The sequence below is a fragment of the Cuculus canorus genome, chromosome 2 (genome assembly GCF_017976375.1).
Source record: "Cuculus canorus isolate bCucCan1 chromosome 2, bCucCan1.pri, whole genome shotgun sequence".
NCBI lineage: Eukaryota > Metazoa > Chordata > Aves > Cuculiformes > Cuculidae > Cuculus > Cuculus canorus.
The window spans coordinates 101087784-101105995 of record NC_071402.1 but is presented as its reverse complement, the minus strand read 5'-3'; the positions used below and the strand labels follow the sequence as shown (position 1 = coordinate 101105995).

General features: G+C 39.5%; 1 protein-coding gene across 11 annotated transcripts in view; it reads right to left on the bottom strand.

Moving 5' to 3' along the window:
• The window catches only part of TNS3 (tensin 3), a 221051-nt gene that overhangs the window by 46902 nt on the left and 155937 nt on the right, over positions 1-18212 (bottom strand). For all 11 annotated transcript variants that reach the window (XM_054060590.1, XM_054060591.1, XM_054060592.1 and 8 more), the window contains 3 exons: positions 5333-5511; positions 4878-4995; positions 4702-4785 (listed from right to left, as the gene is read on the bottom strand). In XM_054060590.1, the coding sequence (XP_053916565.1) occupies positions 4702-4785; positions 4878-4995; positions 5333-5511 (381 nt within the window). The remainder of the gene's footprint in view (positions 1-4701; positions 4786-4877; positions 4996-5332; positions 5512-18212) is intronic.

Below are 18212 nucleotides of genomic sequence, written 5' to 3'. Positions count from 1 at the left end.
CCAGGTGTTCATTATAAGAATATTGTAGAGATAAGCACTGTATTTAGCCAGAAGATCAATATGTCAAGGTTAATTGCATAAAGGAAAAACATAACACAAGCCCTGACAATCTCCTGTGCAGTAAATACTCATTAATAGCCTCAATGTTTCAAACAAACCTCCACAAAACCAACAAAGTAAACAAAAGAACCAAAAAAAAACCCTCAAATGTAAATTCACAGCAGGAAAAAACAAAATGCACCTTTGTTTCCAGGAGGACTAAACTTAAGACAACCATCCACTGAAGTCAATGCCTCATGGTCTAAGCAAAGAAATTCACTTGTCTGGAGAAGTTCCATACCTATCTATTGCTTTGGACAGGGATACTTCATGTAAACAGTTAAGGAGAGGAGAGGAAGGCAGGTATAAATAAACATTGTATGAAAACATTTCATATTGTAGAAAAAGTATTCACACATCATAAACTGGGATTTTTTCCATCTCATTAATTTGTGTCACCTTTATTCCCTATAATACTAATCCTCCTGACACACAGAAAATATTTTCAGTTCAGAATCTTAACTTGTTTTAATCAAACAATTAAGCACTACCTTTCATTCTCCTTGCAACTCAGTGACTAGAAGAAACGATCATCTTGGAATAACAGTATGAAATTACAACAGTATAAAACTATAATCACTAACAAAATTTTACAGTAATAAGGTTATCTGTTAAGTTGTGGTTTTGTCTTCCAAGAGACTTTTTTAAACACTCATCACTACTGGGTGATGTAACAGAGTAAGCCTATGTTAGTCCAGTTGGGGAATTTAGGTTTACAATGGCTCCATCAAACAGAGTCTGGATGAGAAAAAACACGGAAATATGCCAGTGTCTAGTCTTGAAGAATTCCACAACAGCCTGAGAACAAAGATGATCTTTGACATCTCCTAGATAAGATGTAGCTCGGATATGTAGCCCAAGCTTTGGGCACTGTACTAAGGCTAAACTCCATGCCAGGTATGAAAAGGTATGAAAACACAAAGCCTTGCACATGCTTGAACACTCAGATTCCTCATACCAGCAGCAGTGCTACTATTCCACCATTTGCATTGTTTAAACTATGCCAGTCTATTTAGGCTGTACAGACTAGATGGAAAAACAGGACATCATGTCTTCTCTTTGTGAGTACAAGGATAAAGGATTATAGACAATCCTCCCTTGTGCCATGCATCCTTGATTTCTGCAAGACAGTGCCTGTGTATGACTGCAAGTTTTCTGCAAAGCTCTGTCTATGCTTTGGCCAGGGCTAAGGAAGGGGCAGCTCCTCGCATTCAGCCCGAGGGTGGTTAGCCAGAGTTCAGTCGCCTGGCAAAGAGCTTGCTACAGTTTTATTTGTTACTTCTGTATACAAGGGGACTTCAATTAGCTGTATACTGAGACAAAACCATCTTTATAAGCTACAAAATGGCCTACAAATAGTGCTTCTGTTCCTTCACTGATGTGTGGGACTCTCCCATGGGATATACAATAGCTATTGTGTTACTCAGAGAGCTGTATCTGTGTTCTATCTGGAGCCTGCTTTTTCATAGGGTATTTATAAAACTAACCAATTTATAGACTGCTCAAGTTTGTCTTCAGAAACAAGATATCTTTCAAAAGATAACTCAGAATTAACTCTGTGGGTGCTGTATCACTTGCAAGCTAAGTCAAATGAGGAAAAGGGCAATGAAGCCATGGCAGTAAGTGATCACTGGAGCTGCAGTGCTGGCATGACAATACTGCATGCCTGAATACAGACTGAGGAAGGTCAAACTTGCTTCCATCAGAGAAAGAACAAGGCTCTGGAAAGCAATCCTCCTCTTTCTAGCTGGCACACACAAGACGTCTTAAAAGAAAGATAGAAAGAAAGAGGAGTTAGAGCATGGCTAATGAAAGTCAGATACTGATAGATATGTAACACCACTGGACTGACTTTGCCTAACAAAGTGAAAATATTTCTAGGGCTACCAAGAGCACCATTCTATACAGGGTTTTGTCAGGCTTCAGTGAAGATAGTGCCCTTCACTTCAATAAGTAGTTTAAGAATCAGAATTAGATGCATTCAAGATATAAGGTAGACAGTTTATAATAAGAATAACCTACAAAATAACAGATAATTTTATCATTTTGTATACATAAAGATTGGATGCAATTGTAATCCTTGAATATAGAATACACAAAACCATGTAGTATTGTTCTTTTAAAACGTATACTTTTATACACTTCTAACACCACAGTAGTTCTCCTTTGATATGATAAGTGCTATCTACACTGAAAGCTATTCTCTACAAGGAAGCAGGAAGGAAATAAGACAGTAATATATCCAGATAATTGGTAGCCAGATGTTACAACATCCTCACTATTAACTTGGACTGCAGACAAGCAGTAAAGCTGAGATGCGAAACAAAATAATTTTGAATTCAAGAGTAATCTGAACTGAGAAAAAAAGTGGCAATCTCTTAATAGCAGAAACTAAGACTCCAAAGTCCATGACGCCAAAAGCTTCAATCTATTTAAAATCTCTGGAGAAGTCAGTATGTTTCCCAACTTCTACCAAAATAAAACACATAAAAGCATTTAAAAGAAGAGCAAGTCTAATAAAGAAAGTACTAAACATTGGGGTTATCAGAATTCTTGCAAAGTGCATACTGTTAGAGTCACCTTTGTTGCATGTCTCAACCATAAGAACAGCTATATTTCTGTTCCCTTCTGATTCTTGGACTCATTCAACAGACAAAAAACACAATGCTCCTGCTCTGGCCATTAATTAGGGTTGAGTAGCAAAACTAATGAAAAGATGTCTTCTTCTCTTCTTGCCCATGTCAAAAGACACAGAAACAAGTAAATACAGAAAAGAGATACTTAACGTAGATACAGGCGATAAATGAAGTAGAATAGTAAAGGGAAAAAGAGAAAAGGAAAAAAATATTTAAAGTAGGATTCTAATAATTGCCTCTGGCAATAGAAGTTTCTCTACTCTAGCGGGAAAGTTACACAACTAACATTTCTTAGAGGTGCTCGTTAATGGTGTATTGCATGTTTTCTAGCCGACCCACCTCATCCACCTATAACCCCAGAGTACATTATTTTTGCAGCTAAAAAGCCATAGGCAGCTGAGCACTTGATATGTAGGCACTGAGTACAACCTGCACATCACTTCTGAAGGAAAGGGAGAATTACGTGTTTTGGTCTAAGGAAGAGTATTTGTTTTCAGTGTCTCATTAACTGAGTATCTAAACTCAGCGTTTGAGAGATGACAGCCTTTGGAATTAAGCAGGAGAACCATCAACAAAATGGAGAAATACACTGAATGCCACTAAAGTTTCTAGGGCAAGTCCTAACTCTCAGCAACTGTGATGGAAACCATTTAACAATAAGGTGTTCAGTACACTAACTCAACATAAGCAACTTCCAACTGATTTGCTGAAGCTGCCCTCAGCAGCATATCTACAACCAATTGCTTAAGAACTAAGACAGTAAGGAGACCAGACCATAAAGAGACGTCTTGAACTGGGTAGAAGGTTGCTTTATTACTAAAGTAATTTTACTTTGCATTGGTGTTAGTTGCTTTTGATGACTAAGTCCGGAAAATTAAATGGGAAGGTTTTTTTAGCAAAATTAAACCCAGAACTCTAACTAGTATTGCATCAAAATCCACCATCAAATTTATTGGAAACTCTACAATCAAGATCTTACCACAGAAGCGAGACATAGCTTGAGCAATAAAACTACATATACAACAATTATGATCTGAACATCTCCTAATGCATACAATTTAAATGAATTTAAACGAATGTCCATAGTTTTTATTCAAGTTTTAAACAATTATGTTGGCTTCCTTTTATGTCCAGCGCTTTCCGATGCAGTCATGTGAAATATTGTTTTAAAACTTATTGTTCTAAAATAATTTCACCCAGAAAAGGTGACACTAACAACATGTTTACAACAGTTTTTTTTCAAAAAGGTAAGATCTCAATGAAGACTTCTTTATTAATACAATTCACAGCTAGATGACATTAAATCTTTAACCATGTAATAATCTATTACCAACTACCTTTTCATGCTTGCACATTACAAACTGCACTGGGGAAAAAAAACCCTCCCGAACATTAATTCTTTGATTAAGGATCTCCTTGACCTCAGCATAGCAACTGCCAAGCTCCACTGTCAGCTTAACTTGCCTGGCAAGACAGCAACATGGTTATCACCCCTCCTTCCTTCCTCAGATGCAGACAAAACCTACTAACAATCACAAGGAACTCAAGTCTCCTTACTGTACTATTTTGCCATTATCAAATATCTGCAGAGAGACTGTAGAACACTGAAACCATGCAAACATGTACAGAGACCAAAAGCAGGATAACCTCAAACACTGAATTGCATTTCCTCTTACTGCCATCACACAACAGCCCAATTACTCTAAAGTGGTTTTAGACACTGAACATGAACATGGGACTCCCTGCTGGCAATAACTAGCATTAAGTCTTTCTTTCTAAACTTTCATTATTTATTTTTTATGTACTGCTATGTATTTTTTAAGTACTGCTAAATTCAATTTCTGTGACTTGCACTTGAATGAATTCCACAGGTATAGTTCCTATTTACAAAGGATTAACAACTGTCATGCTAGTTATCTCCATACACCGTTCAGTTTGAAATTATTTAAGAACTAGGATATCTTACCAGGACTGGTTCTGTATGGCTGAGACAGGCTGCTGATCCTTTGGCTGGAAGGAATCTGCGGATGGTATAGTGGAGGTGTTTTCACTAGGAGAAAAGAAAAGTATAATTCCTCTTCAGTAACAGCTAAAATATTAATAGTACTATTGCAATAAAAGAAATAGAAGACATTTCCTTACCATATGATGTCTCTGGCGACAGCAGAAAAGCTGGTGTGCATAGGACAGCTTCATTTCCATTTTTCATTGGGAAGAAGATTCCCCCATCTATTTCATCTTGGTAGCATGCAACAGTCATCTAAAAAGGGCACAAAAAAGCAAAATTACAATGTGAAAAATCCCACTTAACCCTACAACACAGTGGGGCATTTTTCATCAGATTACAGAAGGTTCCATGTAATCCGATCTCTCAAGCAGAGAGATTTTTGGAACACTGAAAAAAATGTAAACACACAAAGAAGACAATAACAGGACACTGAATTGCATTTCCAACATAACTACAGTGGTTTCTTTTCCTTATTGCTATGATGGAACTGTCCAATTGCTTCATATTTATTTTGGACACTGAACATGAACATGGGAGTCCCTACCAGCCATTCACTTAAGTCTTTCCTGAAAAATTCTTCATTGTTTACCTTCTTGGTCTCCCCTACAGCAAACGATAATCCTGGATTTACAGCTTGGTCAGCAACAGGAGATTTCATCCATCCACACCTGTTATACGATGGCTGCCCAGGGACATCATTATCATACTGCCCAACACTTAATTTTCTGATCCTTCTCCCTGTTGCAATGTCATCTTGTGTACCTGTTGCTGAAAACAAATGGGTAAACTAATAAATAAAATTTTTTTTTTAAGTTAGAGCTGTTAAACCAAACTTCACTATCGTTCTTTCAGTGATTTTGTTCAAGGATGCTCATAAAATAACTGGTTTCATAACTGCTTTACAAAACCACACAGCTTGGGGGAAGGGGGTGGGGGAGAGAACCCAAACAGTTGTAGTTTTCCTTACTGACACATGTTGGAAAATATTTGCAGTATACCTTGTTCCAGAGGAGTGAAGCAGCATGTTTCTGCTGACACTCATTTTCAGAAGTTACTCCCAATGCCACTGGTAGAGCCTGCCAGCAGGGGGCGCGAAGGGCGGCCAAAAGGAAAACAGAATTCTCTTTCCATCTCCAACACACATCTGCTCTACACAGCAAACCCACTACTGCTTTCCAGGTCTGTATTTTCCCCAAAACCCACCTTTTTAGATAACACAAACCATAGCCCTTCCAAACCCACCTCACGGTACGGCTGCTGTTACACACGGTACTCACGCTTAAACAGAAAAAATAAGTATTAGATACACACAGGAGCTATAACCTTTTTGAGTCTGAGGAACAGAGCACAAAAGTAAGCTGAGCCAGGAGAACAAGCCAGGATATTCAAGGGCATAAAGCAGTACTTCTTCCCAAATCAAATATGTTTAAAAATATAAATTGTTCCAACAGTACCAGATTTTGTTTCATCTAATCCATCTAAACATGGTTCGCCAGTACATTAATCTCACAGGTTCGTAATTTCAGGTCTTCTCACCTTCACAGGACTAAACAGTAGTTGCAATTTCATAAAGACAATCTTCTAACACAATCAAAGACACTGAGCTTCACAATATTAAATAATACTGATATAAAAAAAACCCCACAACCTGAACAGTACATTTCTGAAGCTCAGTCAACCCTTTATTTTAAAGCACTTACCTTAGATAATGATCCAAACAGTCTCCCTTTCAAAGAAGTTTATAGAGGACCTCGCAGCTAGTTTTTTAAGGTCACTGGAATACTCATTACTGAAATCAAATCTAAACTAAAACACATTACCGTTTTGGAGCATGAGCTTCATCAGAGTCAAATGAAGCAAATGATAACTTCAACAAGTTTTAGATCAACCCTAAAAAACAGGTACTTTTTTCTGAGAAAATTTAAAGCCTCTGAAGCAGTCCAAGAATAATCTCATTGTATTATCTTTCTGAAAATTAACTTTCCTTGTCAACTATAAATTAGAAAAGTTATTCAACACTAGAAATAATATTTATCTGACCCTCCACATAAATTGTCTTTGGACAGCAATTCACTCACGTATTATCTATTACAAAGTATGAAGAAGCAGGTCACAGTCATATAAACAGTGATTAACAGGAACTTCTCTGCAATCAGTGATCTATGCATATCCTTTACTCCACAAGTGAAACAAGAAACTTAACCAAAGTCTAAGTTTTCAGACGCTACAGTTATTATCTCCACATTCCAGACATTGTCTTTCTCCATCAAGTCTCTTCACGCTGTCAAAGTACATTCAGTGAGCATTACAGCATCGGGAACTATCCCTGCACAACACTCTCAGGAACTTCCACTTCTACCTACTGTGGATAGTACCACCAGCACCTATGTTATCCCAGTCTCTCTGCAGAATGCATGTCCTGATTCATTACATATAATGAGTTGCATGCAAGATTGTCAAAATATGAAATATAAAAATTTATGTCAGAGAGTGAAAAGTGATGTGAAAAGTCTTGGTCTTCAGTGTCCCACTTGATTAAAATTCCCCACTAAGTGCCAGCAAGGTTTCAGTATTAATTCTGCCTTGTTTAGTTACACTAGCCTGAGAATACTATGCTACAAAAAAAAAAAACCCAAAGCAAAACAAACTAACTAAAAAACACCAAAATGAAAACACTCAAAATATTCAAAAGTGCCATGATGATGTAAGGCACATTCTGTTTCATAACCCAGTTTATTCAATTGTTATACAACTCTGCAGAAACTTCATAAACTTGGCTGCTAAGTAACAGTTAGTTGTGGCTACATATATTGACACAGCATACACAAAATAGTCACTGACTTGAGTTGAAAAATCAAAATATGGACTAGTTTTCAGATTCTGGCCTCAAAATGTCCATAGTAGCTACACAGCAAGAGTGATCCTACATTTTATAATTGGTGACTTGGGTTTAAAATAGTTTACAAATGCCTATTACAGAATCACAGAATCACAAGGTTGAAAAAGACCCATTAGATCATCGAGTCCAACCATTCCTAACACTCCCTAAACCATGTCCCTCAGCACTTCATCCACCCGTTCCTTTAACACCTCCAGGGAAGGCAACTCAACCACCTCCCTGGGCAGCCTGTTCCAGTACCCAATGACTCTTTCTGTGAAGAATTTTTTTCTGATATCCAACCTGAACCTCCCCTGATGGAGCTTCAGGCCATTCCCTCTTGTCCTGTCCCCTGTCACTTGGGAGAAGAGGCCAGCTCCCTCCTCTCCACAACCTCCTTTCAGGTAGTTGTAGAGAGTAATAAGGTCTCCCCTCAGCCTCCTCTTCTCCAGGCTAAACAACCCCAGCTCTCTCAGCCACTCCTTGTAAGACTTGTTCTCCAGACCCTTCACCAGCTTCGTTGCTCTTCTCTGGACACGCTCCAGAGCCTCAACATCCTTCTTGTGGTGAGGGGTCCAGAACTGAACACAGTATTCGAGGTGCGGTCTCACCAGTGCCGAGTACAGAGGGAGAATAACCTCCTTGGACCTGCTGGTGACCCCATTTCTGATACAAGCCAAGATGCCGTTGGCCTTCTTGGCCACCTGGGCACACTGCTGGCTCACGTTCAGTCGGCTGTCAACCAGCACCCCCAGGTCCTTCTCTTCCGTGCAGCTCTCCAGCCATTCTTCCCCCAGTCTGTAGCGCTGCATAGGGTTGTTGTGCCCCAAGTGCAGGACCCGGCATTTGGCCTTGTTAAACCTCATCCCATTGGTCTCGGCCCAGTGGTCCAGCCTGTTCAGATCCCTTTGCAGAGCCTTCCTACCCTCCAGCAGATCCACACTTCCTCCCAGCTTAGTGTCATCTGCAAACTTGCTGAGGGTGCACTCAATGCCTTCATCCAGGTCACTGATAAAGACATTGAACAGAGCTGGACCCAGTACTGAGCCCTGAGGAACTCCACTTGTAACTGGCCTCCAGCTGGAGTTAACTCCATTGACCACCACTCTCTGGGCCCGGCCATCCAACCAGTTTTCAACCCAGGAGAGTGTGCGCCTGTCCAGGCCAGAGGCTGACAGTTTCTGAAGCAGAATGCTGTGAGAAACTGTATCAAAGGCTTTACTGAAGTCCAAGAAGACTACATCCACAGCCTTTCCCCCATCCAGTAGTAGAGTCATTTTGTCATAGAAGGTGATCAGGTTAGTTTGGCAAGATCTGCCTTTTGTAAACCCATGTTGACTGGGCCTCATCACCCGGTTCTCTTGCATGTGCTTCATGATAGCACTCAAGATTACCTGTTCCATGACTTTCCCTGGCACTGAGGTGAGACTGACAGGTCTGTAGTTCCCCGGATCCTCTCTGCAACCCTATTATGAATGACTAAATAAATCCTTGTACAGCCAGAGAACTTACAAGGCCTGCTATAAGGCCTTCACGAAACCTATTCATCTGGCAATATGGATGAAACAACTTCCTACCTGTGACTATCAAGAGAATCCAGATTTTATAAATCAAGCAACATTACTGTATAGATTCTATAGCAGGCAGTGAGGTGGACTGAAAACTGGCTGAACGGCTTGGCTCAGAGGTGCTGATTGGAGGTGCCAAGTCCAGTTGGAGACTGGTAACTACTAGTGCACTCCAGGGGTCCATACTAGGTCCAGTCGCATTTAACATCATCATCAACATCAATGACCTGGATAACGAGGGAGAGAATCCTCAGCAAGTTGGCTGATGACACAAAATTGGGAGGAGTGCCTGACAGACCACAGGAGCATGCTGCCATCCAGCATGACCTCAACAGGCTGCAGAAATGGGCACACAAGAACCTCATGAACAAGGTTCAACAAGGAGAAGCGCGAAACCCTGTACCTCGTGAAGAATGACCCCATGTACCAGTATACACTGGGGACCACCCAGCTTCAAAGCAGCTTGTCAGAAGAGGACCTGGGGATCCTGCAGACACAAAGCTGAACGCGCGCCAGCAATGTGCCCTTGCAGCAGAAGAGTCTACCAGTATCCTGGGCTACATTAGATCAAGTATTGCCAGCAGCCTGAAGGAGGTGATCATTTTCCTCTACCCAGCACTGCTGAGGCCATACTTGGAGCACACACTCTGTCTAGTTCTGCATTCCCCAGCACAAGAGAGACATGGATGCACTGGAGAGAGTCTAGTGAAGGGTCATGAAGATGATGAAGGAACTAGAGCATCTCTCCTACAAGGACAGGCTAAGAAAGATGAGACACTTCCATCTGGAGAAGAGAACGTTCAGCAGGATCTCATTAAAGTCTATAAATACCTGAAGGGAGGGGTGCAAAGAGGACAGAGCCAGGCTCTTTTCTGTGGTATCCAGTGGCAGGACCAGAGGCAATGGGCACAAACTGAAACACAGTAACTTCCCTCTGAACATCAGGAAATGCATTTTCATTTCAATACGAGTGACCAAGCACTAGCATAAGTAGCTCAGAGAGGTTGTAGATTTCCCCTCCAATGAGATATCCAAAAACCATCTGGGCATGGCCAAAGCCCTGTCTGAGTGGATGGAGGAGAGGTATTGATCAGATGACCTTTAGAGGTCCCTTCCAACCTCTACCACTCTGTGACACAAAGTAAACCCTGTCTTCCAAAAGGTCCAACATCAACTTTCCTTTTTGTCTGCAAATGCTTCCAGACACAGTTTGAGTTAAGTATGATTTCAGATAGCAACAGACCCCTCTGCGCTTTACTTAACTGGCTTTAGCGAGCTGGCTGTGCTTATACGCAAGTGACGCAAAGGTGAACAAGGTGCTTGGCAAGTAGAGAAAAATGCTTTAAATCAGACCACCCTCTTATTTAACAGCTACAGTCTGGAATTTCAGATCAGATTTTCTGACACGTGATTTAACTGTACAATAAGTTTCTGTGCCCAGCTAGAAGAAGGTATGTATTTTAAATTTCATATTAAAATTAAATACAATTAAGTTTACATGTACTGCAGTTTATCTGCCAGACACACTGCTTTTTCTTAATTTATTGCACTGGGATGGAGTAATCTCATGAAACTGTACATAAAACATCTATGAATAGAACTGAATAGAAACCAGGTGAACAGAAAGCAGATATGTAGGACACAACCATGGGGATCTTGATTGTTGCCCTTGTGGCAAAAGTCCAATTGCATGCTGAACTGTAAAAGAAAGATAGTAGCCACCAGGTTAAAGAAAAGCAACCACTCCCCTCTATTCAGTATTTCGAAGGCCACTTCTGGAGCACAGTGTCCAGTTTTGGGTCCTGAAGAAAAACTGGACTGAATCCAGCAAAGTGTTACCGAAACCATCAGGGAGCAGAGCACAAAACATGAGGAGGCTGAGGAAACTGGCTTGCTTACTCGCAGCAACAGACATAAAATGCGCCCTCACTGCTGTCTTCAACTGCATAGAGGAGGGATTACAGAGATGCAGCCAGACTCTTATCAGAGATGCAAGGACAAGAGGCAACAGACAAGTTGCAGCAAGGAAAATTCTGACCATATGCAAGGAAAAAGAGCTGCACAAAATGAAGGGACAATCCCTGGAGCAGGTGTCTGGAAATGCTCTGAAACCTGCAACCTTGGAGGTTTTAAAAACTTCACTGGACACAATCATGGGCAACTTGATCTAACAAAGCCTGCTTTGAGCAGGAGGTTGGATCCAATGACCTCTTGAGGTTCCTTTCAACCTGAATCATACACTGATTGGGTAATGCTCAAATTAGAATAGAAAAGAATAGACTAGAAAACAAAAGAATAGAAAGGGAAAGAATAGAAAAGGAAAGGGAAAAGAATATTTTAGCAGGAAGGGACCTACAATGATCCTGCTGCCTGACAACTTCAGGACTGACCAAAAGCCAAAGCATTTTCTGAAAGGCACTGTCCAAATGCTCTTAAACAGTGACGGGACTAGGGCACCAACCGCCTCTCCAGGGTTTGATCACCCGCTCACTAAAGAACTGCTTCCTAATGTCAAGTTTGAACTTCCCCTGACACAGCTTTGAGCCATTACCACCCACCCTGGCACTGGTACCAGGGAACAGAAATTAGTACCTCCCTCTCCACTTCCCCTCCTCAGGAAGCTGTAGAAAGCAATGAGGTCGCTCCTCAGCCTCCTTCTGTCCAAAGTAGATAACCCCAAAGTCCTTACCTGCTCCTCACAGGGCATTCCTTCCGGCCATTTCACCAGCTTTTTTGCCCTCCTCTGGACACAATCAAGGACCTTCACATTCACCAGAACTGCACACAATACTCAAGGTGAGGCCGCATCAACACTAAATACAGTAGTATAATGATACTGTAGAACAGCTTTATTTGAAAATAGTGCCTTCAATCAACTGTAGAGCAGTTTAGACAACACCAGATGATATATATCAAATCACCAAGAATTAACTTCAAACTGGAGCCATTAATTGTAATTTTTTCACATTTAAATGTAAGACCACATAAGACATTACTTAAGAGTATCTTTTGGAAATTGTAACAAAGATCTACATCAGCTTCAACGATTAAAGAAAATGTGTCAGATTATTAGATTTTATTTGTAGTTTTAAAATACAATGGGTGATCAAAGCTTTTGTATGGATGATGGTTTGTTTTTCTAAATCAAAAGGTGCTACCAAGCTTTGAACCTAATACTATTACGTGAAATTTCACACTGGCCTTAAGTTTGAAAAATTGTGTCGTACTGAAAATCTGGAAAGTAAGAATTATTGCCATCAAAAGGGAACAAATAGATTATTCAGGTTTTACAAGATACTAATCTTAAAAGCTCTGTGCTGAAATTATCCGATAGGTTGCAAACATGATTATGGCATTGAAATATAACTGTCAGAAATTGTAAAAGTAATTTTAACCACTTCCATCATCAAAACCTGAGTAACAGTTAAGGTCACCTTCTATGGATAGAGCTTAAGCAATGTTTACTATTATTCCATAGACAGCTTCTCACTTGTTAACTTGATTTATTCCATGGTACGATTTTTGGAATGTTGAATTAATTTTAACATTATCCCTTTCACAAGGGACAAAATGCAGTATCTATACATTTAAGAAAGTCTGACAAGGATTCACACAAGCCACATGTACATAGTTTAAGAAAATTACACATGGTTTGAAGAATCAAAATGAAAACTTACTAGGATGTATGTTTAACTGATGAATCATCCAATTCAATTTAGCAGATATTGTAATTAAAAAACTAATACCCAGAACAAATAACATTCTGCAGACAGACAACTTGTAAATTGTTGCTGCATACAATCATGTCACACACAGAGGAGCATAAGGAGGAGCTGACAAAGCAAATGCACTTTAAGTGAGCTTCTCACCATATATTGAACCTGTGTAAAAAGAGGTTCTATAAGTTCAAGCCACAGACTGATAAAATTCAGGGTTCTCATAAGAAAGGCACAGTGAGAACGCCCACAGGGCTGTTTTTCTAGTGCTCCTATCACAGACCTCAGCATAATCATGAAGGCTGAAATAAGACTTTGGAGGGAATTATATTAGCATTGCAGAAATTCCAGATGCTACTGCCTGTACAGCAGTTTAAAAAGAGCTGCATAATACTGACTACCCATTACTGTGAAACACGAGGATTCAATACTTAACAATTCATTGAGGGGAAAAAAACCTCCTTAAGTTACCTTCCACCAGAGGAGACTTCAGGGACTGCCCCACATCATAAAGTGCTACCACAACACTATTTAAATCAAAAGTTATTTTTTCCTCTGGCATCATTTATCTTCTACAAAGTCTAACATTTTTGAAGAAGGCATTTAATGATCAAACTTTCAAGACAGCTTTATGCTTAAACCTCAGCAAATCTACTTTAAGAATTTAGAATCAGCTTTACAATCACTGTTACAAACTTCAAGGAAAAATAACACTTCAAAGACGGCTAGGCAAAACTCAAACATTGTTGTGGTGGAAAAAGGACAAGCGAACATATATACAGTTAAAAAAGATTCCTGATGCAACTGCTAACAAGAGTATCTTGTTATGCTTAAATTTTCTGATTCATAGCTCTATAGGAATACTGTTTCAAAGGGATTAATGAGACTAAAAGCCAACTGAGGTGCATCTGCGATATCTTCAGTGCCTTAATCTTTCTAAAATGTAGAAAGGAAGCATTATCGCAGCAAGAAAAATCTCTCTGTTCTTGAAAAAATACCCCATGTTTAGCAATGATTCACAAGCAAACTACTCCTTTGTCCCCCTATTTAGAACGGATAGTATATAGAAGCCCAAGCTCCTTATAACCGATTAATTTAACAAGCAAATGAAAAGGTCTAAACTCTACTCCAAATCCAAGCAGGCCACTAAACCTGCCCATGTAGGACACAATGCTTCACAGGTCTGGCCACTTTAGTTTCTTAGCCTTTTTACATTGTGCCAAGTATGGGCCACAAGCCTGTTGCAAAATACAAAGTGGTATCTCCAAACCCATACAGAGATCTCATAATGATGCTACACCCAGGCCCACATCCTGAAAGTCAGAGGACTGATAAAACTTTGTGGAGTAAGTACACGACAAATTAATTTAAAAATTACTGTGCTGCCAAATGTCACTAAAACGCCACTTTTAACTTCAGCTTAAAAATTAACTTAAATTAGTTTAGCTTAAAATAAATTTAGTTAAAACTCCAGTTTTAAAATCTTAGTTTTTAACTTCAGTTTAGCTAAAAACTCTATTTAAATTTACTGTTAACCACTGTAAAATTAACTCCAAGTCAGGCACCAAAATTTTCCTGTGCAATGGAAATTACAATAGGTTTAGTAGTGTATTATTAGGACATGGAAATAAGGCACACGATGATTTGGACAAGCTTTGTTCTCCTGTCACTTTACAACTTATTTCATATGGACTGGGTTTGCTCTCCCACACAATATCACAGAGTGAATGGGAACATCTGGAACAGCTCAATACTTCTAGAAGTTATTATTTAATAAAGTATGCAAAAAGGATTTGTTCCCCTCTCCTTTGTCTGCAGATACACTCCAGCATGATTTACGATACCGTCATTTGGACCATCTTCAAAGACTTATTTTCAATAGAGGAAAGATCTCTGAAGATGTTCCAGACAGTTGTAATCAGATGTTTAGCCACCTCATTTTTATTCATTTTTCAAAGATGGCTTTGCTTAATTCTCAATTCTTTACTGAGCTGATAGACTATATAAACTTCACACAAAATGTAAGGAAGGCTATGTGAACCATATCTTTGTGTTGTCCCCACCACCAAAGGATGTTTCAAGACGATATTTTCTAACACAATAACTCAAGCAAAGAAGAATTAGAATTAGCTGAGAGCAAGAATATAATTTTAACCCTATGGAAAACACCGTACGTCTCTTTGTCACGCTTGTCAATTGAGATGGACATATGTCTCTTGGTCACAGCAATGGAAATATGCTGTTCCCAAATGTGTTCATGTGCTTTGCTTTAGTTTGACAAAAATTCTTCAACTGCTTGTAACATTTTCTGATGGGGGGTGGATGAGACATGGGTGCCAGTAATGATAGGTCTTACTGACTATGGATAAAAACCTTTCTGTTCTCTGTTTGTTAACAGATTCTTGCTTTTACAGTTCTCTAGGTAGAAGCAAAATGTTGTTTTAGCTTTCCTTTTCTACTCAATAAGCATAAGTTTTGTAATAAGATGGCTAGTTTGAGGAAATAAGTCTTACAAAGGATGTTTAGTAGTATGCTGAGGTCATCTGTAACTAGGCACGAAAGAATGTGCATAGAGTGAAGTAAAGGTGGGACATAATGCTGCAGAAAAAAGCTTACATATGCATCAAAATTTACTCAGGCTGCAAAGTTTCCCGTTATCTAAAATTAAGAACTACTGCACTACTGTTTTACTAGTAAATGGCTGCTTCTTTTATTGCCAGAAACTCACCTCCATGTAACTCACCTCATGTAAAAGCAAAAAACTGGAAAGCCTTATTATACAGTGCACTGACTCACCTCTGATAAGTGACACATATACCACTGAATGAGAAACGAGATGCTGTTCTACATGGTTCATCCTAGCAAAACAAAATTCAAAGATCACTGTCCGCTTCTTTCTGCTGTCAAAACCACTGAGCACTTAACCCAAGAAGTTGTTTTGGATAAAACCCAGAACTCTGCTACGTGGGCAGTCAGTCATTTATGCCATACTAAGCTACAGCAAGGGTACGTGCATATAAAAACCTCTAGGAAGAAGACTGAAAGGAGAGATAGCTATCTGTCAATCAGTACAGAAACATACAAGCAAAGAAAGGTAGTAACGCACCATAATGTACAATCCAGCTGACACACACGATTTCATTCTTAAACTCATTCTTCCAGCTTTGCAGGGCACTGGTAACATGCACATGCCTTCTTAAGGCATTCACTTCCTGGATGCTCATGCAGGAAACCACAGAACCCCACTACCCTCTCATAACTCAACCATCAAGTTAAGCACACAACACAGCAAGTCAATCCCATTCATCTCCAGCACTGTTTGCTCCTTCTCACTCAGAGTACTCATTCATCCATTCAGCCTCACTCCAAGCCATTCAGCGCTGATTTGACAACTCCATCCATCAAAGGTCAATTCATTCTTCTGATATACTTGCTAGGTCAAGGACTGTTTAAAACACAGGGCAGAGAGCTCCCCCCAAAACCTGACTGGGTAAGACCAACCATTACTCACCAGTGAACAACTGCAGTTTCGATTATCTTTTACTCATGACTATTTCCTCATCTCTACACCAGCCAGCATTTATTTGGGCTATCAATTACACCTTCTGTGCTGCAGCAGTTTCAACGGCTAATTAATTGCCTTGGAGAACATCCTACTTATCCTCTTTCTGAGTCTGCTCCAAGCTAAGGTGAATGACATCCAGTAGACTTGTGCTCTGTAAACTCAAACTGGCCATGAATAACAACTTCTTACTGTTATTTTAAGGGATTATTTAGCTTATGCTATAAGTTTTTCTTTTCTTTCTAGTATAGCATGTTGACAGCCTTTCACTGCAAGTCCTGAGTACTTCAGCTTTACTGCATGCATGTGCATGTGCACAGTAATGAAGTCAGACTAAACTGATGCTTCGCTGTGGAGAAAAGGCAGTGTTGAAGTCTGAAGAGGAACTTTTCCCTGACATTATAGGTTAATTCATTCCCACACATGCAGGAACAGACTTTTGACTCTAACAAAGCACAATGACTTATATTTTCATGTGATAATTTTTTTTAACTGTTTAACACCTGCCATTTATCCCAGTGAGTACAGAGGATATTTCTTATTATTTATTAATCCTTGAGCTGAAGCACTAATTCTCAGTAGAAGTATGCAGACAACAGACTTTAAGGGCTTGGGTTTGTACCCTAAAACTCTAGAGCATTTGACAAACTTGTATCCCCTAAGGCCACTTTCTCTATCTCTCCTCACATACATATTGCATAGCTACAGTCCTCAAAGACAAGTGAGCTGTTAAGCATGTTTGAAAAAGGGAGGGAGCTACTAAAGAGTATTTCCTTGTTTCTCAAACTTTAGCTTGCTTCTCTTTTTCCCATCCCCAGTCAAAATTTACTAATTTTGCTGTTTCAATTTACCTACTCTATTTTCTCATACAACTGAGGCTCAGGAAGTGACAGGGCATCCTGCAAAAAGTACATTGCTTTTCCAGTGATCAGTTACCTACGTAGTGGAATAACATGATGTTTGGACTACACTTACGGATTTACTCCTTTGAGGTGCTATGCAGAGTCTGAAAGAACACAGCCGAACATCTGCATTTTATGCTCAGAACTATGACCATCATCTGGATTCAGACAAGATATGAAATTATACTCCTGCTACTTCCTTCTGACCATCCCAATTCACAATCTCCTTGCAGATAGAATGCTCCCTTTCCATCAGATGATGTGTTGAAGGAAAAATATTCCAGATCTTCCTCATTCTTAACATTCATTCAGTCAAACTGCTTGCAGTTTTGAAAAAGATGGTGCTTTAGACTGCAGAAATCTAAACAATGCTTCCCCACTCCACTCCTAATTAGGAGATGGAGGAAAGGAAAAGCACCCATTCAGTTTTGCTGCCTTTGATGAAATGAACAAGGATCACCACAAACAGATTTCAGCTGAGAATATCCAACACAGTTTTACTTAGCACCACATTTCAAAGAAACTACAAAGACTAAAAGATGCTAACAAATGTAAACAACATTGGCAGCATAAGACCTTGAAAAATGAGAGGCAAAATTAATTATTAGGGTTAATAATCTAAAGGAAATTTTCTTAACATAAATATCCTAAGTCACTAGAAATATGACTATAATAAGGTCCATAAATCTTGATGATGTAAGCCAAGACTACAGGCCAACACAAGTCTCCGGTAACCAGGATTACACACATTTTAGGCCCTCTGCAGTACTTTCACCCCAGATACAATTCATTCATTTATTTCGGGCCCTAAAAATTAAAGGGTAATCCTTTACTTGCCACCTT